The sequence below is a fragment of the Microtus pennsylvanicus genome, chromosome 6 (assembly GCF_037038515.1).
Source record: "Microtus pennsylvanicus isolate mMicPen1 chromosome 6, mMicPen1.hap1, whole genome shotgun sequence".
In the NCBI taxonomy this organism is placed as follows: Eukaryota; Metazoa; Chordata; class Mammalia; order Rodentia; family Cricetidae; genus Microtus; species Microtus pennsylvanicus.
The window spans coordinates 90,765,291-90,791,189 of NC_134584.1; the positions used below are offsets into that span (position 1 = coordinate 90,765,291).

The following is a 25,899-nucleotide window of genomic DNA, read 5'->3' on the forward strand; positions in this document are numbered from 1 at the left end:
AACATACAGACAGATAGAGCACTATACATAATAAATAAATAAATCTTTTAAAAAAAATAAAAAGAAAAATAAAAAATCTGACTGCTAGCAACATGTGTTCTTGTACATGAATGTAGAGGTGAAGCCTTAATATCTCAGTAAATTTGCGTTGTTATAAACCTTGTTTTTTATGAACAGGACAGGAATTATACAGAAATACATTGTAAGTCAAAGCATGTGGGAGAGGAATATTTCCTTGGTGGGACCAGCGCATGTGGGTACCCTTAATAAGGATGGGACTGAGGTTTTGAACTTAACCAAAATAGTGGTTATCTATGCGTTTGTACTTTTTCAGAGCAGTTGTAATCCGGAGTTACAAGTTTTACAGATTTTAAATGCGCACAAACACACACAGGCATAAAGCAAGCATACTGTGACCACATTATTTACATGTATTTATTAATAGATGAACAAAATTTTTCCAGGAAACTGTGTCAGCTGACCAACTTAAAAATCCTGGAGTAGGCTGCAGGAGCCAGGCAAGCACACAGGTGGTCCCGTTGAGGGCTAGATCAGCAGATGCTATAAGGAAGAACAGAAATCCAACATAGGACAGAACACCTATGCAAGTCAGAGTAGTAGGGCAGGGGGAACAGATTCGTGGCAGGGAGAATCCCAGCATGACCAGATCACATGCCAGGGATGAGAGACAGGAGTGCAGAGATACAGACAAACTGCAAGAGAAGTGTGTGTGTGTGTGTGTGTGTGTGTGTGTGTGTGTGTGCACGTGCATGCGCGTGCAGTGGCCAGTGTCTCCAGCAGCATGGTCAGGGCAGAACTTTCAGGATTCCGATTCCCAGATAAGCGGGAGTTTGCAGGTGCCATGACCCTGGTAACTAAGACAGGTGCTGTGAGACACTGACCACTGAGGGGAGGAAGGGTGGGATTGCAGTAACCAGAAACCATGGGCATATGGGAGTTCTGTCCGACATTGGTGTCAGCCAGCCCCAATTTAAAAAGATTTGTAAAAGGCAGTCCAATGGTGTTTGGGGATCAGGCTTTGAATTGCAGGTGCCCATTTCGCAAGTCTGTGCCGGGACCCAAAGCCGAGTGCAGTGCATCCACTCTGGTAAGCGTTGGATCAAAAATAGGGGGTGTGGGAAATTCCCTTGGACAGAACATCTTCTGAAAAAGGGGTCCCACAGGATAAAACAGGTTCTTGTCCCGGTAACAGGTCAGGAGCCTGGCACAGCCATGTCTTTGGCAGGATACCCTGAGAATCGCAAGAGGCCCTGGGCCTCTAAGACAGTGACTTGGAAAGGACAGCTTACCCAGTTGAAAGCTGATCTTAGCTGGCTGAGAGCAGGAGCAGGGGAGAAGGGTCTTTCCCACCATGAGGCCCCGGGCAGTGAGAAAAACAGCCCTTTGGTGGAACCTCCAGATACAAAGTTTCTGCACCCCATAAGCCTTTCCACTGACACAATAATCCAAATCAGACCAAATCAAAACGAATTAGAAAAAGCCCAGGTTTATTAGATACCATGCTCCCGGATGGCTTTCTAGTCCTCCAGAGAGGAGAAGGGAAAGAAAGACTAGAACACCACATGTTTGTTATCTGGGGAGCAGTTTAAAAACCCTGTGAGAATGGTCTTGAGCATCTTTGGGGAGGGGTCATCGTTTGATGGACTTTCTCGGGTGGAGCCTGGTCTGAGGCAATTGGAGGGGGAGGCTCGGGGTAGAGCTTCCATCTGAACATTCCAGACTCTTTGGATATATGGATGCTAGGGGCTGGGATGAAGCTTCCATTCAAACAGACCCTATCCCCTAAAGTCTTTGGTGGAGGGTAACTACAGTTTTCACACTCCTAGAACTTGGAGCATCACCTCCAGCATCACTAGCAGAGCTGGTATCATGCCTCATCCTTTTGGGGATAATTTGCTTGGCCATCCTGACAGAGTACAAAGGGAGGACCCCTGACTGCATTTGTTATTATGACTGAACCTGGGTAATATACATATATTGTGGTATCCATATGGTTGTGCTCTCTTTTCAAATGGAGTTACACACTCTTAGTTACAATTGACAGTGGGCATTAGTAATCTTTAGTCAGCTTATATGCTCTAATTAGGAAACTTCCTCCAGTGATGGTTATTTTTTCTACAAAAACTGTCATAGATAACATTTGTAAATATCTGAATGGTAATGTCATAAAACATTTATAGTATTTCTTTCATTGTATCATTTTTAAACTTATGGTTAGTCAGTATATTTTTAATTGAAATGACATCTCAGTATTCTATTTGATCATATTTTGAAGTGTTTAAGATATATAGTTTAATATATATTTTCCTCCTCCTCCAGTCATGATAAAAAGATATCAAGCATTATTTACATGTTGTTAAGTCAGTATGACTCTTTTATTTTGTTACCTTTTATATTTAAAACATAAAAATTTTCTTATTTTTTCTTTTTGTCCTCAAAATTCCACTGTGTGTGATACTGTTTTGGCTGATAACAGCTTTATCAGGTATGGGCTCAGCAATTGTATTGCACTTCATGGATGTGCTGTTAAACTTCCTGAGGGGAAGCCTTTCATCTTGACTCTTCTGTTTTTATTTGATCAGTGTTATGAGTGTCGGATGAGTGTTACCAGGTTTTAATATTTAGGAAGATCTTTGAATTTAAAAGAAGTTTGCCAGAATTTTTTGTTACCTGTGCTTTGAAGTCAAACTTGGAATGCTTCCTTCAAAAAATTTAGTTCTGTATCTCTGGCTATCTGTATTATTGATTTGTGTGTAATTCTCTGCTTTTCCTGTTTGCATTTGTTTGTATACATATCTGTTATTCTTAATGCATGTTATGTTTAAAGGTGGAAACATACTTAGTACTGAGTGCATTCCTAACTCTGATTTGTATCCTACCTAGGTTTTTATCAAGCTGTGTTCTGTGAAATACACTGATCCAGCATACTTGGGTGGCTGAGAAAGTTTTATCAAGTCAGTTTAGTGCAGCACATTGGTTAGAGGTTGTCCAGGCACGTGGGCATGTAAAGGCTCCGGTTTTTACAGTAAACAGATTGTCCATGTTTATCTTGGCACACTCCATAAACGCTTGAGTGTAAAACGCTGTAATGTGTAGGGTTGTGCTGGGCATGCTGATCTGGAAAATGTAGCGAAAATTATGAATAAGGTTTTCTCTAAAGCTTTTTAAAACTTCAAATAAAATTGACTGCATCTGACTAACTTTTCAAAAATTAAAGCATTTTGATAACTGATGATTATATTTTCTTACAGAAATTATATTTTTAAGTACAGTGTTGATTTTTTTTCACCTGAGAAATTACTTTTCAGTACTGTGGAGTCTTTAAAGAGAATCTATAAGACTATAAAGATTGTGCTTTTTTTGTTGGAAAGGATTTCTTTGTTTTTTATGCTAAACTATGTTTCTTCCATATATATTTAAAAAGTATGTTTACTATTTCAGAGAGCATGACACCGGAAAGGAGGCCTCCCAAACTAGCATTTATGTCAAGAGGTGTTGGTGACAAAGGTTCATCTAGTCATATTAAACCAAAGGTTACAGGTATGGAGGCCATTCTTGGTAGTTTACATGATAATATGATTCTCCAAGATGTTAAATAAGCTATATGTTGTTGTGTGTGTGTATATATATATGTATATATGTAAATATATAATTTGTTCCTACACTTTATGTAAACTAAAATTTTATGTACATGATTTTAAGTGAGGATGTAGTAAAGAAACCACCGAAATGGCCAGCCTATGAGCTGTGGAGGGAGCTTTTTATTTGGATAAGAGAGAGAACAGCTGGCGGTGTTACACGCCTACAATCCCAGCTCTCAGGAGGCAAAGGCAGGTGGATCTCTGTGTTTGAGGCCAGCCTGGTTGACAGAGCAAGTTCCAGCGAAAAACCCTAGAGTGGGAGAGAGAGAGGGAGGGAGGGAGCTTCTAATACACACCAGAAAAAGTTTCGACCTGTGTTCTGCTTGTTCTACTGAGCTTTGTCTAAATGAACCTTTAGGAGCTGACTTCCATGCATTCACACGGAGTATCCACAGTTTCACTTGGGAAGAACAAGTCTCCGAGGATGGTGTCATGTACAGCTGCCAGGGTGCAGCTGTTGGGTGCTTTTGCTTATTTTTTTGTACAGCTTTTCTGAGTTGGCTTGGGCAGAATCTTCTTTGAGCAGTGAAGACTGCATGGTTGCCACTAAACTTTTTCTCTAATTCATGAACCAGTCAGACTTGGATTTTCTGGAAAGATTTCTGCTGAGAAACTGGTGCTAAAATAAGGATTGCTTTCTGACCATCACCAGCTTCCTTGGCTGTGGTGGGTGATACTAAGTTTCCAAGCTGTGCCTTGAGATCTGAGTTCATCTCCAGCTCAAGCAGTGCATGAGAGATGCTAAACTCGAAGTCATGTCTTCTTGTCATCAGGCTTCCTAGTCTTGTTGCTTGAGCTGATCCTGGCCTTCTCCTGAAAGGAGGAAAGTACCACTGGTCATATGGGTCGTGGACTACATTGTCCGCCATTGACAGGCACAGGCCGAATATTCCACCACATCCCTAACGAGGGCACAGAGCCTCGGAGGTCCATCCTCCTAAACTACAAAGAACAAGAAATTGTGTTAATAAAATTCTAAGATGTTTATATTGTAAATCTAAAAAAATTAAATTATTTCTTTTGTAATGTTGGGGATCAAAGTCAACAGAACCTTATAAGCTAGGTAAGTACTTTTTTACTCAGGTATTGTTCCAGACACTGAGATTATTTTTTATTTTTTTTGGTGCTTGCCTCATATCTGGCATCTTACACAAACTAATATAGGACTCTACTCCTGAGCCATATACCCACCCTAAACCTGAATGTTTTTTTAACTTAATTTGTTCATCAGCTTGTATTATCACATTTGAAGTATGAAGGGAAATTATAATGATGAGCCACTTATTAATGGGATGAGTTCTGAGAAGTGCATCATTCGGCAGTTTGTTTTTGTGTGTGACTTTTTTTTTTATGAGACCTCTTGTTTGTTCCCAGCTGCTCAGCCCCAAAATAATCACACAGAAACCATATTATTTGCAATACTGTTTGGCCAATAGCTTAAGCATATTTCTGGCTAACTCATCTTAAATTAACCCATCTCCATTAATCTGTGTATTGCCACGAGGCTGTGGCTTACCGGGTAAAGTTCTGGCATCTCCTGTGGGGCTATATGGCTTCTCTCTGACTCTGCCCTTCTTTCTCCCAGCATTCAGTTTTCCCAACTAGCTCTGTTCAACTCTATCAGTCCAAACCAATTTCTTTATTAACCAATGGTATTCACAGCATGCGGAGGGGAATCCCACATCATGTGACCATCATAGAATGCACTTCACAGCCTTTGGTGAAAGAACTTTGTGTATGTCTAGGGTCTATAACACTGCTGGATGTTCTTTTGTTGACTGCAACGGGGTTTCATCCTGTGGATCGTGACCCCTTTGGGGTTTGAATGACCCTTTTATTGGGGTCGTTTAAGACCATTGGAAAAGAAAGATATTTATATTACAGTTCATAACAGTGGCAAAATTGCAGTTATAAAGTAACAATGAAAATAATTTTCTGGTTGGGGTTTGCCACAGTTTGAGGTATTGTATTAAAGGATGGCAGAATTAGGAAGGTGGAAAACCACTGTTATATGGTATGAATGATAGAGGTGAAATTCGTGAGCCAGTAATTTCATCAAAATAGGGGTGACATAGAAAAATAGACTACATGGAATGATTTTTTTTTGTCCAGATTTCTTTAGATAGTCTGTAGTGTCCTGGAACTTGCTCAATAGACCAGGATGGCCTCAAACTCAGATGTGCCTGCCTCTACTAAGTGCTGGGATTAAAGGCTCGTGTCACCACTGACCACCAAAATGGTTTCTTAGAGCTTTAATATAAACGGCTATCTTTTATATTAATTTTATAACTCCTACTCTCTTCTGTGTTGACTAATTACCAAACTTTTAAAGCCGAAGACAATACAATATTATGTATATGTATATTAGTTGTGTGAGCAGTTGTTATACCATACGCATGTTAATTTATTTATAAAATTTCTTTTTGTAACTATTGGTTTTTTTAAAAAGGAACTTTTCTTGTTCCATAGGATCTACCTCAGACCCTGGAAGTAGAAACAGATCTGAATTATTTTATACCTTAAATGGGTCATCTGTTGACTCACAACAACAATCCAAATCCAAAAATTCATGGTATATTGATGAAGGTAATCTATAATTTTAGTCATCTTTATAATGGTACCCTCTGTTTAATATGTAAGGGGAAGTGACTTTTTCATCAATATTTGTTAATTTTGGAAACAGTGAATAGATCATAGCTAATATGACAATATTGCTGAACTAAAATATTAAACATAGTTTGAACTACACTTTTATTAGGGTTGAGGATACATTTGAAATATGTTAGTAGTCTGGGTTTTGTTTTGCTTTGTTTTTTTTTTTCTACCCGAGACTCGGTTTCTCTATATAAAAAGTCCTGGCTGTCCTAGAACTTGCTCTGTTGAGCAGACTGGCCTCGAACTCACCGAGACTCACCTGCTTCTGGTTCCTGAGTGTTGAGATTAAAAGTGTACACTACTATGCCCAGCAGTTCGTTCTGATCTCTTAAAACATCTGCTTAGAATCAACTGTTTCTAGAAATGAAGTGACTCATTTAAAGACTTGCCTATCTTACTTTCTTTAAAACACACTACCTTTCATTGTTTCCTAGATATCATTCTCCTTTCTTGTATTTATTTCCTTCATCTGTGCAGGTTAATTACCTGGAAATCCTTCTAGTTCCTCCAGTTCAATGGTCTGGCTCACTGCTCTTCACCTCTTAAACTGAAACCTTTCCTTGTGCTGTACTCACTCACTCTCTTAGGTTAGGTTAAGTGTCCCCGAAGTGGTTTTGGTTATTTGCCTGTATTTTCTGTAAGTTCCTAGTGCTTCTACACTGCTTTGTATTCAGTAGATTCAGTAAACTAAATGAAAATATAGTGTTCTAAGTCTCTATGATGACTGCTTATGACATGGATTCAGTTATAAGCTAAAACACACAGTAAAATCTACAGTTGCATACTCTAGGTTACATATATACTTACACAGAAAGTGACCTGAGTGGATATTTGCGACATCTGATTCTCGCCCTGAGTGGGGTTTTGTGAGCATAGGCAGCATGACCTGCCTCTCTCTAGAATTCATTCATCCTGGGCCGGAGAGATGGCTCAGAGATTAAGAGCACTGACTGTTCTTCCAGAGGTTATTTAGAATTATTATTTAATTTTTATATCTCTTCATACTAATTTCTAATTTAATCATATTATGGGAAAGAATATAATCTATGTGATACTGACTAGACTTAGATGACCAATGCCAGATTACTGAGACAGGAAACTGTGGAGGTCGAGAAGAGGAGCAAGAACCTTTATTCAGAGCCTATGAGTTTACAGTGCTTTCAAGCAGACTTGGAAAGGGATCATGTGATCAGTTAGACTAGAACTTTGTATTGTTTTTAGAAGATGCAGTTATATTTAATGTTCTTGAACAGCCTTTTCTAATTAAGGACAATTTTTCATAGTTGCAGAAGACCCTGCAAAGTCACTTACAGAGCTGTCTCCAGACTTTGGACATTCATCACCTCCACCACAACCTCCTTCCATGAACTCCTTATCCAGCGAGAACAGATTCCACTCTCTACCGTTCAGCCTGACCAAGATGCCCAATACTAACGGCAGCATTGCTCACAGCCCACTGTCACTGTCAGTGCAGTCTGTAATGGGCGAGCTGAACAGCACGCCTGTCCAGGAGAGTCCACCTGTGCCCATCTCTTCTGGTAATGCATACGGCCTAGAGGTGGGCTCACTGGCTGAAGTGAAAGAGAATCCCCCGTTCTATGGGGTTATCCGTTGGATTGGCCAGCCGCCTGGGCTCAGTGACGTGCTAGCTGGGCTGGAACTGGTAATTTATTTTGGCTTGAAATCTACACCTCTTCTTAATGAGTTTTAAAACTAGGTTTTCCTCTATTAGATAATTTCTTGGGAAGTTATTTTTTCTCAAAAAAAATCTAGTAGTAGAGGAAATATAGTATTGCTTACCTTCACCCTTTGCCATTCCTCAGGCTTCTGGCCCACTTATTCCTCATGTTTGTTTGTGATCAAGGAATAGATTGATTTTTAGGCTAGAACATATAGTCTCCACATACAAACAGAATGCAGCAAAGAAAGCAGTTCAGTGACCAGTTTTCCTTCTTATTCTTTAGCCTCCTCCCATTGCAGTCAGTTCAGGGATATGACTGACTTTAAAATTAATCATGTTTGGAGTCTTTGGGAGAAGGGAAGGTTTTATTTTTGGCTCTAAAAAAAGTATATTGTCTGATATTTCATAACCAGGAGGGAGAACTTGAATAAATTTAGCCATTACTTAAATATAGTTTTTAACTTTTTTTTCACTTGTCTTCTTGCTGGTGAGGAACTAGGTAATTTATCTACTCCTGCCCATTGTTAATACTTTTGAAATGGCTCAGGGAAACTCAGTAAACCAAGGAATCTAAGCATGTATTTTGAAAGAAAATGCATCAAATACTTCCCGGAGGGCTAAAGAATTATTTTCTTAAACCACCAGCTGAGGGCCAAAGCACCAGTTAGTCAGTCCCTTTTCCTTCGTGCTGATCTGTTCAGAAAAGATTTAAAAAAGAAATTCAGAAACAGTGAAAACTCCATAGCTTTTCCCTGTGTAACACATACCAAAACCTTTCTTTTTCAGGAGGATGAATGTGCGGGCTGTACAGATGGCACGTTCAGGGGCACGCGCTATTTCACCTGCGCCGTGAAGAAGGCCCTGTTCGTGAAACTGAAGAGCTGCAGACCCGACTCTAGGTTTGCGTCCCTGCAGCCTGTTTCTAATCAGATTGAAAGGTGTAATTCTTTAGGTAATTGGATACTTTTAATTTATTTACCCATCTGGAATGACTGTTTCTTGCTACTTTTTAGCATCTGAGGGTGACAGTGTTTAAATGTTTTATTTACTTGCCAGTGTTCATCAAGTTTCGAAGTTGGTAAAGATTCTTACTTGGTGCATAAGAGAGTTGTCCTAAGAGGAGATATGTTGAAAGAAGAGTTAGGAAAAATGTTTAGGATCTAAAGACTGAAAGGCAGTGTTTTTTCTTCTCTTTTATTGTTTATAGACATTAAATTTTTGGAGTGTGTGTGGTAGAAATGAAAATATGGCCGCTTTAACAAAAACTTGCCCCTCCGCATCTATTTAAGTACCTCATTCCGGATGTCCTTAAGAAGAAATCTGATACAGTCTGGGGATGCAGTTGGCTTGACAGATGGAGGACAATTCTTTTCATTGTCACTAGCGTGCTGATGCTGGCCTTTCCCTTACGAATAGTGAGAGTCAAGCAGGGGGAAATAGGGAAAACATCTTTATGAAAAACATTTTTTCTTAATGTTGAAGAGTATTTTGGAAACTTGTTTTCTTTTTGTACTTGAAAATGAAACATTTTGAACAAGTAACAAAATATTCTTTGTCAGATGCTTAATTGACTTAATTTTCTAAACTCTATATGACAGGAATGATGTTGAAAGTGAATAATCGCATTTTTATAAGTCCAGATAAATATCTGTTAACTAAAGTAAAAAAAATGCAGAGGATGCCAAAATATACTTTAAATGATGTATATGTACATGTATATGTATATAAACTGTCGTGATTTATAAGAATTATTTTTATTTTTTTATCTTTTCAGCATTTGGAGGCTACTTAAGTGAAGTAGTAGAAGAAAATACTCCACCAAAGATGGAAAAAGAAGGTTTAGAGATAATGATTGGAAAGAAGAAAGGCATCCAGGGCCATTACAATTCTTGTTACTTGGACTCAACTCTATTCTGGTAAGTTCCCATTTTCTGCAGTAAGTGTAAATAGTGCTGTGTGGGGGAGAGGGGAGACAGGTATGTGTGTGTGTATATGAAAGAAGGTGCCAGATGCCTTTGAGTAGAGAAACTGTCAGAGTTAGGAAGTTCGTGAGATTTGGTCCTTAGTGACTAAAGAATTTCATATCCTATTCCTAGATCCAAAGCACTAATATAAAAATACTGCAGTGAATAATGAGTGAACAGACACTCTGAGGACATCTGCCTCCAGTGTAGATGATGGCACGTGTGCCAAGTAACCTGCAGCAAGCTATTGGCATTGCGTGCTGCATGTGTTCTGGAATATCGAGATGATCATAAAAATTCTTAATATTAAAAATTACTTTCCATGGGATCACTGTTGCCCTCCTTTGTGTAGTTTTCCCTAAAGTGGATCAAGTTGAACAGCAAGGATCATTAGGCTATGAAGATTGAATCTGTAGCCGTAAGGGTTGTGCACTGCCAGTTAAGTGGATCTGCCACTCCGTAGGCTGTGCCACAAGAGTTAGGAAGTTAGTATGGAAGTTAGAATTTTAAAGGAGAGAGCAGAATAAAGGTGGGTCTTTTCATTGGTGGAATACTTTTGATTAAACAAGCAAGCAAGCATTACTATAATATTCCTTAGATTTGCTGATAAAAATTTATTTTAACTAAATTGATTTTCTTTGATGCCAGCAAATTTTTATTGCTAATCACTCACAAGTTATTATAAGGAAATGCCTGTCTTATGATAATGAGATAAATTTGTCCTGACTAGTCTGATCTGGTCTTGACCAGTCTCTGACTTTCTCCCTATGTTGTCTGTGTGTGTGTGACCGATTTCCAGGCCTCTCTTGGTTTATGTAAACAAGCTTCTTTCATAATGTTCTCTGGCGTGTTTTCAACCTTCACGTGTATGGTGCAGTTTTGGTGTTTCTGGTCCTGATCTGCAGGGTCTCCGGGTACTGAGCACAGGGCCTGTGTGGCCTGTCCATGAGTTCTTAAACCAGTGGTTCCTTACACTTTATTCCTTTCCCTCTTTCTACTCCTTTAAGAATCATTCTCAAATATTATTGTTTTTATAACATGAGGAAAATATTCTTTTATTTCACAGCTTATTTGCTTTTAGTTCTGTACTGGATACTGTGTTGCTCAGACCCAAAGAAAAGAATGATGTAGAGTATTATAGTGAGACCCAGGAGCTACTGAGGACAGAAATAGTTAATCCTCTGAGAATGTAAGTAGAAGACATGTATTTTGTCTTTAGTTGGTGTTCTGTTTACTGTTTTCTTGTATAGTAATTAATTTATGCTCTGGACTCATGTAGTAAAAAAAAAAGAAGTTAGTTCTCATGAAATACTGACTTTTTAAAACCTTTATTTTTCGTCCTCTGTTTATGTGTTTTTTAGTCTGGGCAGTGCGTTCTGTAAAATGATGGGATTCCAAATGAGTCATTCTCAGAACAATGACTCTATACATTTTCTAGTGCAGTGACATTGCACTAGAATCAAGTGAGGTATATTAAAGTGACATGGTGTTTTGTTTGTTTAAAAGAATTTATTTAGGTCTTCTTTTACTCCTTTACTAAGATAGTTGTAAATGTGCAGAAGACCATGTAGGAAGACTTTGATACATGATGGTGATGTGTGATGACTTCACAAGGCGTTTATGTGATGAAGAGTTAGGTTAGCCAGTGATCAGGAAACAGATAGCTCATGGACATAGAGAACAAACTATGCAATTTAAAGTCCAACTGTGATCAATTTAAACTTTGTGATACACTTTTCTTAACAGTGAAAATAAAAATTAATGTAATATATTTAAAAATAACAAAATATGAAACTATAAGGAGTATTCCAAATTGCGTACTGTGTCATCTAGCTAAGAAAGTAAATTAAAAGTGAAACAGATTTCTCTAGATACTTGTTTGCCTTACTTTTCTAATCATCTTATCCTTTAATTATGTGCTTTGATTTTAATATTAATTATTTTGTCTTACACAAATTTTAAACTCTCCGCTTTTTCTTTCCCTATGTAAATGACACTAGAACAGCACAGGTCAAATCTTAACTACAAGGCATATTATCACAACCTTCCTTCTTTTGAAAATACTGTCAATCCATCAGGAAACGTTTTTTTGCATATGATTGCCCAACTAGTCCAGAATCATAGTTATTCTAATTTTGTCACCAGTCTATAGAAAACACTTGCCGCATGGCCTATGAGACCAAGGTGCATCTTTTCAGGCATGGTGGGATATACCTGTAATCCCAGCACTTGATAGCTCAAGAGGCTAAGGCAAGATCAGTAGCTCAGAAATTTGAGATATATTTCTTGTGTCTGCAAATGTCATATCTGTTGTTTGGACAGAGGTTTTGCTTTCTGTATTGGAAGCGCCCACAGGCAGAGATCCTGTTTTGTTTATTTGGTTTTTTTGTTGTTGTTAGGTTTCTTTAATCTCTTTTTGTATTTTTGGTGCCCTACATTTAGCATTACACAAGTGGTAGGTGTTTAGTGTTTGCTGATTGCAAAGAGCTACCAAGTAAGTGGATAGTCGCTCTAAAAAGCAGGTACACAGTATGATTAGCTGGCTCTGACTTGTTCTTGTAAGCCCATGGTCTCCTATAGTCAAACAAAGAGAATGTCATAATTATGTTGACTGTTTGATTTCAGACTCTAGATTTTTAGTATCTCATCAGTTCCCTTTTCCATGTCTCTTATCCTGTGTATAAGAAGGGCTTTCTCAAATTTGGATATCCTATTTTATAAAATAAGTGTTTTAATATAATAAGCAAATGCCATTTAGAAATTGCTTTACCCAGGCTTCATAAAAAGTTAAGAATTGTATGAGTACATGGTAGTTATTTTTAAGGTGTTTACTAGTATCTGGAAATAATTCTGATTCTCAGACTTTCACTTTTCAAACTTCTGTAGAAGCCTACAGCTGTTTCTTAAAAATAAATGCCTTGTCTATTGTTTTTGTAACATGTTAAAATTGATGAAAAGTACTTGATTATTAAGATGTGTCATATGACTCACTGTGCCAGTGTCAGTTAATTCATTTTTATCAACAGATATGGATATGTGTGTGCCACAAAAATTATGAAACTGAGGAAAATACTTGAAAAAGTTGAGGCAGCATCAGGATTTACCTCTGAAGAAAAAGGTGACCCTTTTAATTTATAATATATGCATTGAAAATAACTTGAAAGTTTATCATCTAGTAATATGCTAAATTATTTTCTGAAATATACCTATTTAGTTTAAAGGATTAAATTTAAGTTAGAATTATTTGAGAGGGCTAGGAGTATACTCAGTGGTGGAGTATGTAAGAGGCCTTGGGTTTGATTCCCAGCACTGTAAAAATATGAAAAGTTTCTTTTCTATGTGACATGCATATTTCTCCTGATTTTGTGATTCTTCTGAAGTGATGTGATGTGGAAGAAGTCTTTAAGAGGCCAGCCGGCTGGCTCTAGAGAAGATGACTAAGTAAAGAGCTGTCCTTGTCCCCAGCAGTGCTGTTCGGAGCTGCTTCTCTTCCTGGGATAGGGAGCGTCCCCAGCACTCAGTTTCTCACTGTGCTCCCTGTTGAAAGGGGCTGTGGAGCAGTTGGCCAGCACTTCTGTCTGCTCACAACTGAAGAATTTGCTCAGATTCAACTCCTGAATTAGTTTGTTAACAGTATACTATAACCAGCTGTGGCATTTATATACATGGCTATTACTAAAATAGAAGAAAAAATAGGACATATACCAGGTATATTATACTGAAATTCCCAAAAGACATAAAAATGATTTCACTGTGTGTGAATGAGTATATTCTGTTAAATAGGGCACCATGACAACAAATGAAAAAGTAATATTTTATTATAAGTTTTCCCTTGTCAGGAGAACCTGAAAGAGCTAAACTTTTAATTAATATGTCTCTCTTAAAGAATAGAATGGTTTTTAAATTTTCTCTGTGATTCACTTAGGTTTTTTTTTTTTGTTTTGTTTTCTCCTAGATCCTGAAGAATTTCTAAATATCCTGTTTCATGATATTTTAAGGGTTGAGCCATTGTTAAAAATAAGGTAGGTCTCAAGCTGTCTAGAAGCATTTCAGAAGTAGACCTTCTTTTACACTGCCATTGCTCAGTAGCTAAATGTTGCTAGCATAGATGTGGGTTTCACTAGCTGCTGTCCTCTCTCTGAGCTACATTTAACTTCCAGGGCACAAGTGAACCTGTCTTTTAATTAGCCCTAGTGACAGATGTGCCCACAATTTAATTACTTATGAAATTGCATGTTAATATTTTTGAAAGTTCAATTAGTGAACTTTAGAAAGGAATCTTATTCTAACTGAATTTAAAAAAAACGAAAAAAAACAGGGAGAGCAATGTTTTTGGCTTCCCATAACTTATAGTTAGCCTTAAGTTAGCTCTTTCGTTCTCAGTTTAGATCTTCCTTCTCCCCATGTTGAAAGAATACCTGAGTTTACTGCGATACAGTTCTTAGTGGGATGTTTGAAATGTCTGTGCTTCCCAGGTCATTTGAATGGTGGGTCCCTCTTGATTTCAGTCTTGGTTTCTCTGGTGAAAATCTTAGGAGTGTGCTGCCTACTTCCTTAAGAACCCACACTGATGAGTTCTCTTTCCTCTTGTGTCTAAGCAATGCAGTTTGAACCAGGGTTAAACTGATTGTGGGAGCAAGGAAAGTATCACAGTTAAAGTTTGGTTCTCTTCAGAAATCTAGTGAACTGGCATGATGCATAAGCATTGGGTGTACATACTTATTAGCAAGTCCAAGTTGGGAATCGCTTTCTATGTACCTAGAAAATCCTAGAGAATTATCTACAAAGATTTAAGAAAAGAATTTATTATAGTCTAGCCATGTAAAAATTAATCATGGAAAATCAACAACATTTTTTTATTCCTTCAAGCATATAGAAAAAGGAATATTTTATGTTTAAGAAAGAAAAATAAGCAATCATTGTTTTCAAAGATAGAGTTAAAAAAAGATTTATGCTGAGCTACAAGGCAGATTTGATTAATTAGTGAGAAAGAGTAAATAATTAAATATGTTAATTTTTTGGTTTGTTTTATTCTTTTGATGATTTTTACATTCCAACTCCAGTTTCCCCTCCTTCCTCTCTTCCTAGTCCTTTCCTCCCACCTTCTCCCTCTTCCCTCATCCTCTCCTCCTTCATTTCTATTCAGAAAAGGGCAGGCTTCCCATCTCCATAAAGGAAACATGGAACATCAAGTTGCATATCAAGACTAGACACCTCCCTTGTATTAAGGCTGGAAAAGGCAATCCAATAGAGTTCCCAAAACTGGCAGAAGAGTTAGAGACAGCCCCTACTCCCACTGATAGGAATGTATATTGACAGAATCTTAATCTATTGTCTTTACTTTTTCTAAAAACTCAAAACAATGATTTTAGAGTTTTCTACAAAATGAAGTGGGTAAAAATGTTGGCGGGTTCTTTTATTTAAAAAAAGAATTCTACTGTAACTTGTAAAGGCAAAGCAATAAACATTAAAACAGTATATAATTAGAAGTATTTATCAGTAGACTTGAGTAGAAAACTCAATAGCATTGAAAGAAAAAAATAGCATGATATAGGATATATGGTAGTTAGTTTGGGAAGAAAAGGTCGGGTTTTTGAGGTTGGTTTCTTTTTCTTTTCTTTTTTTTTCTTCTTAGTTTTGTTGTGAGATAAACCTCTAAACATATCTGTAAAAAGTTTTCTGATTGGGTTGAGGCTGAGAGTGTGAGGTGCAGTTGTAGTGGGACTGTACCTCAGCCGGTGTCCCTGCCTCTGCAAGGGAAGCAGATGGAGATGAATGCAGGTGCTCAGCTCACTTTCTCCTTCTCATTCTGGGGCCCAAACTTGTGAAATTGTGCTGCCCACATTTAGGGTGGATCTTCTCACCTCAACCCAATCAGAAAACTTTTTACAGTTATGTTTAGAGGTTTATCTCATAGATGATCCCAGATCCTGTCAAGTTAACAATGTTAACATCACAAGACCACTTATTGTCAACTTGATACCCAAATATGTCATTTAAAAATACATTTAATTTTATTTTTAATTGTGTGTATGAGTTCAGTGCCAACAGAGGCCAGAAGAGGATGTCAGATTTCCTTAAGCTGGAGTTACAGGCAGTTGCGAACTACCTGTTGTGGGTTCTGGGGACTGAGCTTTGGTCCTCTGTAAGGGCAGTGTGCTGTCTTAACCTTTTGATAGCTGAGACATTTCCTACCACTTTTGGTTATGAGCCTTAGTTTTTTATTATTTTTTTTAATGGCTGAACTCTCTCTCTCTCTTAGACCCCAAGTTTTTTGAGACAGGATTTCTTTGTGTAACAGTCTTGGCTACTGGCTGTCCTGGAATTCACTTTGTAGACCAGACTGACCTCAAACTCACAGAGATCCATTTGCCTCTGTCTCCTGAGTGCTCAAATTATAAGTGCATGCTTCACCACACCCGACTTAAACATATGATTTCAAAGCTATTACTTTCTACTCTTGGTCATCTTTAATGCAGAATACATTCATTCTAACTTCAGAAGTTTCCATAATTTTTAATGTTCCATCACTGTTCAAAAATAGTCTTTTTAACCATGAGTTCCTGAAAAACCAATAAACAAGTTTTATACTTCCAGCTTACAGTGGCACAGGGTTGGTTCTCATCCCAAAAGAAAGGAGTTGGGGGCAAAGCAAGCAAAGAATGGTCAGACCAAAGCAAGAGTAACAAGAGCATCAAGGCAGAAGTCACAAGCTTCACAAGCTCATCATGGAGCTGCAGGATTTTGGAATGAGTATAGGACCTCAGGACTCACCTATTATGGTCCAAACCACACCAATCCATGAATGTTTTTATATTCATGTTTGTAAAATGTCAATACCCACTTTTTAAAATTTATCAAATTTGTATTCTTGTGCCCTTGGATTGTCCGTGGTGGAAAATACAACCCAACTAGCATGGCTTGGTACAGTTTCATAACTTGGTTATGATTCTGTAGGTTTCCAAACTTCTAAAACACTAGCCGTGGGGGTATTTAATTATTTTTATCATTTTTTAAAATTTTTATAAACCCCATATTGTATATTGAGTATGTTTCCCCTGTACCTCCATACTTTCTATCCCTTTCCATGTCTCCCTCCTCATAGTTCCTTTGTTCCTTAGGCAGCATCATGTCTACTTTAATGTCATATACAAATTAATGCTTTTTGTCTCTCTGTAGAAGATCGAGGAGCCATAAATGGGAGAAAACATACATTGTTTCTCTTTATGGAACTGGTTGAATTTGTTTAGTATGTTTATTTCCAATTGTATCCATTTTTTATACTGACATACTTTGTTCTTTATGGTTAAAAGGACTCACCTGTGCATATGATTTGAGGAGTGATTTTTGTTGTTTTGTTTTTCGTTTTAGGTTTGGTTTGATTTTTTGAGACAGGTTTCTCTATATAGCCGTGACTGTCCTGAAACTTGCTTTGTAGATCAGGCTGGCCTCGAACTTACAGAGATCCACCTGCCTCTGTCTCCTGAGTGCTGGGATTAAAAGTGTGCACCACCATGCCTGGACCTGGAAGTGAGTTTTGAGTGGCTGTTGTTCCTCCCAGTTTTCTGCTACAGTGTTAGGACACTATGTATCTCTTCCTCCATTAACTAGGTTCCATGCCTCCTCCTGGCCATCCTTGATTTTTCTGGGTGTGATTTTTTTTTTACCTCCATTATTTTTGTTTTCTCTTCTATGCTATTTTTAACTATGAATGTTTTCTATGACTTTTTTCTATGAGTTTTTCTATGATTTTTTGTAGTCATCAACAACCAATTAAGATGTTATTCTAGAATAACTGCTAGTTTCTTGAATTATAATCTGTTCTTATTAGCTTTGAGTTCTCAAGAGCGCTGTAGCTAGTTACCAGATTTTATGTTTTGTAAATTCAGGACATAATTTGCTTGGGGCACCTGAAGATCACAATAGGCTGCTCCCTGAATTACAGAAGTTTTGTGATAAGAACTGCTGATAGTTTTTTTTTTCTAAAACTCTTGAAATCTAGACATACATTTAAATAATCTGATTCTAAACCCAGACACTTGGCTAAAAAAGATAAGCGGTAAGCTGAAAGATGAAAAACAATTTTCTCAGTAGAGTTAGTTTTAATGGTTACTAGTAAGCTGGTAAGGGAAGGGAGATGTTGGACACCTCATGTTTCACCGTAACCATTTACCTGGTGTTTGTCAAGATGGTGGGTGAGCATCTAAAGAGCTGCTGGTAGCTGAAAGCCTAGAGGATAGTTGTTAGGGTTCCTGGGAGTCACACCTTGCCCTGCTTTGACTTGCTAGAAAATTATCCCTCCCTCCCTCCCAGGGCTTTTATTTTAGGAAGTAAAGAAGTTTGATTTAGAAGGTCTAAGAGTCCGTCACTGAGGCATTGTAGCATTTGCTCTAGTCAGTAAAAGCAGTGCTCACATCTGTCTGTAAGTTCAGTTCCTGGGGACCTGACATCCGTGGTAAAACACCAATGTACATAAAATAAAAATTAATTTTTTTAAAAAAGTAGCTGCTACTTTCTAGATTTGGAGGGAGAAGAACTGATTATTGTTCATATAGTGTTTCTTGTCTGGAATATTATTCTACATTTTTCTTGTGATGGCAAGAGAAATTTCGAATAATTTATAAAGAAGGCAGAAGAAATAATTTATGAGATCTTATGCATAAGCACATTTAATTATCTCTCTGAATCATTGTCTTTCACCTGGTGTGTGGACAATCTAAAGCTGGACATGAGCATTATGATGCTGTGTCCTCAGGCCTGTCAGACGCTTCATACTCGATTCAGGCATTTGGTAGATGGCTTATATGCATTTCTTCCTGTGTGCTCCCAGATCAGCAGGTCAGAAAGTCCAAGACTGCAACTTCTATCAGATCTTTATGGAAAAAAATGAGAAAGTTGGAGTTCCTACAATTCAACAGTTACTAGAATGGTCTTTTATCAACAGCAACCTGAAATTTGCAGAGGTTAGTGATTCTAACTGGACTTGTACTACTACTTTATTTTGTTTCTTATCAATGCTAGATATGAAACTCGGGCCTTTTGTACACACTACCCCAAGTGATGCCCCACTGAACCACACCTAACTATCACTGTGCTTTAACCAAGAATAGTTTGAAGAAATAGTTAAGAAGACACTTTTTTTGTTTTTTAAAAAAAAAAGGTATTCTAACTTTGTTCTTTTTAAAGATAGCCGCTTAGCTGAAGTTGGAATGTTTTGGATTTGGGTTGCAAAGGGAACAAAAGCTAATTTTTAAGTTTAAAGTAGCTTAATGCAAAGATATGTGTGCATACATGTTTATGTTTTCAGTTGTCATTTTTCCCATGCATAGTATCTAAACATGTCAAAGGTAATGTTATTTTTTCTCCCTCTGTTAAGAGATAAAATACCAATAAATTCTTGTGTATGGGTTTGCTAATGAATGCAATAGAAACGTCTCTTTGACTGTCAGAATGTGTGATCTCTGCAGTGCATGCCGTGGTCTGTTTTATCATGTTCATCTCTGGGGGAGTCTGGAAAATCTGTAGCTTATTGCTGCTCTGCATCCACACTGCACATTCACAAGTGGGCTCTGCTTCATGGGCCAACAGCCCTGCTGAAACCACTACTGGGTTTGACAGCTATGACTATTTCAGTTTCATAGGGAACCTTGTTAGTACAGGGGTTAGGACTCAAGGCTTTGGACATGCTAAGTAAGTACTATATTGAGCTAAGTCCCCAGCTCCTTAGGACTTTGGTTTCTAAAACGATGTGTCTTTTTTTTTTCTTTTTTTAGGCACCATCATGCTTGATTATTCAGATGCCTCGGTTTGGAAAAGACTTCAAAATGTTCAAAAAAATTTTCCCTTCTCTAGAATTAAATATAACGGATTTGCTTGAAGACAGTAAGTATATAGTCCTTTCTTTGTTTTTTGTTTTGTTTTGTTTTAGAAATAGTTGGCTTGGACTTTTCATTAGTTATGGGTATAGTACTTCTGACAGGTAATTCAGTATTTGAAGAGCTTAGACATACTAGCTCAATAATTTGACTGCTAGAATTTATTCTAAAAAAAAGAGGTAAAAATAAATAATTTAAATACAAATTTACTTACTATCTGACAAGAAATTAGAGACAAGAAATGTTAATAAGAGGGAAGTGGTTAACTGGATTATATGTCTAAACAATAGACCTATGTGAAAACAGTGTGTGGTAGTTATAGTGGAAGGGAAAGCATCGAGAGACTAGATGACAGAAGCTTGAGATACATGTGTACCTGGGTGCACATACTTACATAAATATTCAGACATAAAATTGTTACAGAAAGTTCATAATGGCAGTGATTGTTACTTACTGACTTAAGGTCATATGTGCTATTAGTCTTCAATACTTACTTTATATCTTTGAACATTTCATGACCAGAAGAACAATTCTAGAATAGGTTAACAAAAATGGCTATATGAAAAAAAAAGTCCTTAAAAATACTACAGATACAAAAAAAATATCCAAATGAAATTTTAAGAGGGTCAGAAAGGACTAGGCCTTTCTTCTCCCCAACCCCCAAGCATTCTTGTTTTCAAAGTATAGCTTTTACTTTTATCGACAGAATGTCTTTTAAAAAGGCTTCTTCCTTCCCTCTTTGCGTAGCTCCCAGGGAGTGTCGCATCTGTGGAGGACTCGCAATGTTTGAGTGCAGAGACTGCTATGAAGACCCCGACATCGCAGCAGGGAAGATCAAGCAGTTCTGTAAGACCTGCTGCACTCAGGTAATCCACACTCACTGCACCAGTCAGAGACAAAGGGCATTTTAAACATTCACAGTAAATGTTATTGCTCATGTCTCTTCTGCCTGTGTGTGTGTGTGTGTGTGTGTGTGTGTGTGTGTGTGTGTGTGTAGAACTTGGCTGTGGTGGTCAATGAAAGTGATTAGAGTCTGCCCTTGAAACATGGCATTTAGCTCACTTGTATTTTCTTCATGGTCCATTTTAGGTTCACCTCCATCCCAAGAGAATGAATCATACCTATCACCCAGTATCACTTCCCAAAGACTTGCCTGACTGGGACTGGAGACACGGCTGCATCCCCTGCCAGAAGATGGAGTTATTTGCTGTTCTCTGCATAGAAACGAGCCACTATGTTGCTTTTGTGAAGTATGGGAAGGATGATTCAGCCTGGCTCTTCTTTGACAGCATGGCTGATCGAGATGGTATTTAAAACTTGTCTTTTGGAGGGAGATGCTTCCTAATGAGAGCACGTGTTTGTGGTAATAGGGTATTTTGTGAGCAGATTCTTGAAAGGATACCACAGTGTGATGGACTTTATTCTTCAAAGGGTATTACTAATTCTGCTCCTCAAACTAAGGAGCGATAATGTTGTGCCATCTTGGTCCTTACGTGGGTTTGTTAAAGAATCCTAGCCATAATCCCAGACTTGGGAAGTAGAGGATTGTGAATCAGAGGTCAGTTTGTATTGCATAGTGAGAACCTGTTTCAATTTGTCCCACCTCAAAAGAAAAAAAAATCCTAAAATTTATTTAGAGCTGATTTTACCCTCTTCTTCTTTGCATTTTTTATATACAGTAGAGTAGCCATTTATTGAGGACATAAATGCCAAACTCTGTGGAAATCCTTTGGTCATGGAAATCATGCCTGTTTTTCTATTGTCTAAGCTAACATTAAAGGTGGTGAAGGTTGCATGGTTTGTATTTAACTCAGTCTTCCTGATCTCATGCATTTTATTTCAGAAAGAAACCTTTACTCATTGGGATGTTTTTAGGAAGCTTAGTCATTACTTAGTACACACTTGAGTGACAGGGGTCTTGGTAGTAAGGTACTTGTCACAGTACCTGTCCATACCCCATTTACTCTACAGCTCTTCTTCCAAGCCCTAGTTCCCCAGGCCTTCAGGTGTGACACTTTAATAACCAGAGGCACCGAGTGATGGCTTCTTGACCAGAGGCCCAAGCTGTAGACCAACAGTTCTTCATTTCTGCATAGCTCTGATGCCTGAGGGCACAGACCACCCCTGTGTGTGCTTCACTCAGCATTAGCAGCATGACTTTTGGGAACGCACCTGGGAGAGCAAATCTGATCATCAGAGCACATGCGCCTTCTGATGATTAGTATCTAAATCAGCCGTGCTAGAGGTATGCAAGTATGTTCTTAAAACATAGGGAAACAGTAGCGCTCACAATTGGCTTCTTGTGGAAAAGAGTCAGGCTGCTAGTGTCTGGGAAGGACAGAAAAGTCTGAGGGGCCTAGAGTAGCAGCCTGCAAATCGGGACTGCAGCTTTTCCTAAGAGTGTGTCCTTTTACCAGGTTGGTTTTTTTTTTTTCACTTTTCTCTGCTTGAGCCCTCTCAGAAGCCAATAAAAGGAGACCATAAATCTAGAAACTGAAAGTCAAACAAAGTTTTGTTTGTTTGTTTTGTTTTGTTTTTGATTCTGGGAGTCAGTCTTCACTAAATTCTAGGATAGTAAAATTGTTCTGGTGGGACAGGCTGCCAAGAGGACTTAGAAATTTGCTGCCCTAATGAGAGCTCTCTCTCTCTCCCTAGGGGGTCAGAATGGCTTCAACATTCCACAAGTGACACCCTGCCCCGAAGTGGGAGAGTACTTGAAGATGTCTCTGGAGGAGTTGCACTCCTTGGATTCTAGAAGGATTCAAGGCTGTGCACGCAGACTTCTTTGTGATGCGTACATGTGCATGTACCAGAGTCCAACCATGAGCTTGTACAAATAACATGTCATCTGAAAGGGGCAGAGGCCAAGCACAAAGCTTAATACCATGTTTGTTCCAGCTGGCACCCATTGCCGGCAATGGGTGTCTTTTGTGTTGATGGCCCTTTAGCAAAGGATTTCTGTGTTTTTAAACAAATTACTTTTGTGTTCTTGAAGTATTTAATAAGCATTTTGCACTCTAGGAAGTATGTTTTGTTGGTTTTTTAAAAGTTTAAATGAAGTTTAGTTTAAATGAAGTTAAGTTTTGTTTTCTTTAAGTTTATTGAGTTTATTGCATTGATAATATAATATTTTTGGAAAGATACAATTTTAATTGTGATGTCTAAAATCTTTTAGTTTATTGAGGATGTAAGTAAATATTTCTTCTTATGGACCAAGGATATTAAATCATTCTTCTTTTTTATTGCCTTGAGGAAGAAATAATATGGTTTTACTGAGTCTGCCTTTATTCCAGTTTTTGAAGGTGTGCTGAGTTTGTTAATTTTTCCTATATAGTGCTGATTTCCTGCATGTCTGTATTTTGCGGAGTTTCTGTGTTCCTGCAGCAGTGGTCAGAACATGCTGAAATTCCTTTCATGGTGTTATTTTCTATTTGTTCTGGTTTTGAGACAAATGAGTAACTTTGTTATAAAATGTCCATTTTTGGTGTCAACTTGGAGGATTAGGGTAGAGAGCAATTGGAACATCTCAGTGATAACTGTCACCAGGCAGGTTTCCTATAGGAGCCTTAAGTATTTATGGAGCAAGGCACGGTGACTTATGTGACTGGAGTGGTAATAGATAATGTATTCTTATACAGATCACAGTACAGAGAAAATAAAGTTGGCTTAGAGATATTACTAATATTTTCCTGAAGAGATCTATTAGGTTTGAAGGCTTAAAAGACAACTTCTCTTTGTGTTAATATGGGATCAAACAATGCTACTGTCTGTAGCAGTCATTCTATTTAAGTGTGAATAAGTGGATATTGACTCTGTGTTTATCTTTGTTTACATATGAACTTATATATTAAGTACATTTGGTATGTGTACCTCAGCGCCCTATTCTTAGAGGAATTAGCAGTCTTTGGAATGTGCATAAATCTTAGAGGGTATTTGATGGTACTTACTTGGATATTTCCTTCCACCCTATTTCTAAAGAAATAGAGGCTTTGGGAGCCAAAGAAATAGACAAAATTCTCATGTTGAAGGGGAAAAATAAATCACTGAATTGATTTCTCTCTACTACTTAATAAAATTTAACTTCTGAGAAGATTTTTCCTGTACCACCACACTACCAGATGACAGGTCTTTATGTCAGAAGTAGGATATCCTTCTCAGAGTAGATAGGTGATGAGACCTCTGTTTAAAAACAAGACTGCCCTCCTTGGGCTTGGTGATTCCGGCACCACTCCCAGTGCTTCACCAGGGAGATGGTTGTTTAGTTCCCTAATGCAGCTGGGATAGGCGGAGAAGATGCAATGGTGGAAACTGGTGAGCAGAAAGGGGCCGGAGGAGGCAGTGAGCCGCCCATCACAGCAGAGGGCAGGACTTGTGGAGGCAAACTTCTGTGGCTTTGGGCCTTGGCCCTCTTATCAAGATGTCAAAGTGTGACTTCCTGGCAAGGAATTAGGCTCCTGTGTGAGCTGTTGTCAGTTGTGTCAGGTGGGGGACTGGCTGGAGTTGTTGAGGATCTATGCTTTGTCTTATTCTAGAGCCTAAAGGGTTTCTCTTGGGCCCAAGCTGAGCAGCAGAGATGGCCAGGAGTAGTGAACAGTGGGAATACGGGGGATAAACCCTTGCTGGTGGGTGGCCTTAAATGGCATTACTTTATCCTCAAGAGCACCGCAGGGTCCTGGCCACTGTCCTGGCAGTGCTGACAGTTTAGTGTCATCAGATTTTGGTCCTCATTTTCTTCCTAACGGATTTGAGGGAGAAGGGCTGTTGATGTAGGGCTGGTCCTTCCAGGCACCGTAGGCCTCTGCACAGTTCTCTAGTGCTTTTCAATACTGTCGATGTTCAATAATTATTCATTCTAAAGGGATTATGCACGAGACGCAGCTGTCTTTGGTTTTATATTATGAAATAGCCTTGTATTGTGGGGTGTTAACTCTGGAGAGTCGCCCTCATACTCAAAGTATTCATGAAAAAAAAATCCCCTGATACTCCCTAGGGGTGTGTGGCTATTATCAGGCTGACCCAAAGGAACACATTTTGTATTCCATTTCCTTTACTGGTATCTTGTTAAAAATTTTTTGCCTGAAGAATATTCTTTTGTTTATGAAAACATGAATAACATTGTATAAAACAGTCCCTTTCTATCAGAATGCTCCAATGTAGCCTTAATTTTGTTAAACGAGACGATTGAAGTGCTGCTATGGAAAGAAATGTCCCATGTACTATTTCTGTATCATTAAAACACAGTTTTTATGGTTCTTTCTCTTTGATTTCTTTAGGGGAAGGGTCTTGGGTTGGGCGAACATAGAAGTTGGTTCTTCATCAAGCTTCCAGGCACACATTGTGTCTAGGGCATGTTTTAGGGTGTCGCCATTTGACTCTGGGTCATGGCATGGCCTCTACCCACTCTGGATATGTGCTGGCTATGGCTCATCACCACCATCTCTAAGCCTCCAGACACAGATTACTCCTCCCAAGATGCCGTTTCACCTGCAGGTATGTGGCCAGAGCTGTGTGTTTCACAGGGTGCGTGCTGGGCCTAAGAACTGCCAAGGACGTGGCTGCTTCTCTGTAATGCCCAGGGAATGAGCCCATGACATTTTAGGAACTGAATTTTTACTCCAGGCTTCTTTTAGATAATAAAATGCATGAGAAGTCCGGCTTCCTTGGAGACTAAGCCCCTCACTGCTTACAGGAAGGGACACTAGACTGATCTGAGTTTTATTGCTGCTGTAGTATGTCAAGGTTTCTGTTTAGAAAACCCACAGCTTACAACATGACCGTGCTGGTAACAGCATGCCGCAGCTCTACTTTTTCCTGCTGAATTCAGAGGTTGGCAAACACTTTCAGAGATTTTCCTCTTGCATTTGGGCCTAGTGATGGGACTGGCATTGCTGCCCACCTGTGTATACGAACAGTCAAGTGAAGATCCAGTCTTTGCTGAGGAAAGCTGACCTAGCCAGAGGAACTCCGATCCTACCCTTGACCCCTGGCCAGGCTCCCTGACACAGTCTGAAGGATGGGACGCACTGTCAGTAAGGGTTTTCCATCCTGGCTAGAGGTCGGGT

At 38.5% G+C, this 25,899-nt stretch overlaps 1 protein-coding gene and 1 pseudogene across 6 annotated transcripts in view; one reads left to right on the plus strand and one right to left on the minus strand.

The window, feature by feature from the left end:
* Positions 1-25,089, plus strand: part of Cyld (CYLD lysine 63 deubiquitinase) — a 39,305-nt gene extending 14,216 nt beyond the window's left edge. For 5 of the 6 annotated variants that reach the window (XM_075976835.1, XM_075976839.1, XM_075976836.1 and 2 more), the window contains 13 exons: positions 3,463-3,561; positions 6,132-6,248; positions 7,601-7,980; positions 8,785-8,950; positions 9,773-9,914; positions 11,029-11,151; positions 12,989-13,080; positions 13,918-13,984; positions 18,793-18,925; positions 19,736-19,844; positions 20,585-20,703; positions 20,927-21,143; positions 22,493-25,089. In XM_075976835.1, coding sequence (XP_075832950.1) covers positions 3,463-3,561; positions 6,132-6,248; positions 7,601-7,980; positions 8,785-8,950; positions 9,773-9,914; positions 11,029-11,151; positions 12,989-13,080; positions 13,918-13,984; positions 18,793-18,925; positions 19,736-19,844; positions 20,585-20,703; positions 20,927-21,143; positions 22,493-22,677 — 1,949 coding nt within the window. In that variant the 3' untranslated portion in view covers positions 22,678-25,089. The remainder of the gene's footprint in view (positions 1-3,462; positions 3,562-6,131; positions 6,249-7,600; positions 7,981-8,784; positions 8,951-9,772; positions 9,915-11,028; positions 11,152-12,988; positions 13,081-13,917; positions 13,985-18,792; positions 18,926-19,735; positions 19,845-20,584; positions 20,704-20,926; positions 21,144-22,492) is intronic. The other variant, XM_075976837.1, reaches the window with a different exon arrangement.
* Positions 3,760-4,531, minus strand: LOC142852688 (small ribosomal subunit protein eS7-like; annotated as a pseudogene).
* Positions 25,090-25,899: the final 810 nt, after the last annotated feature.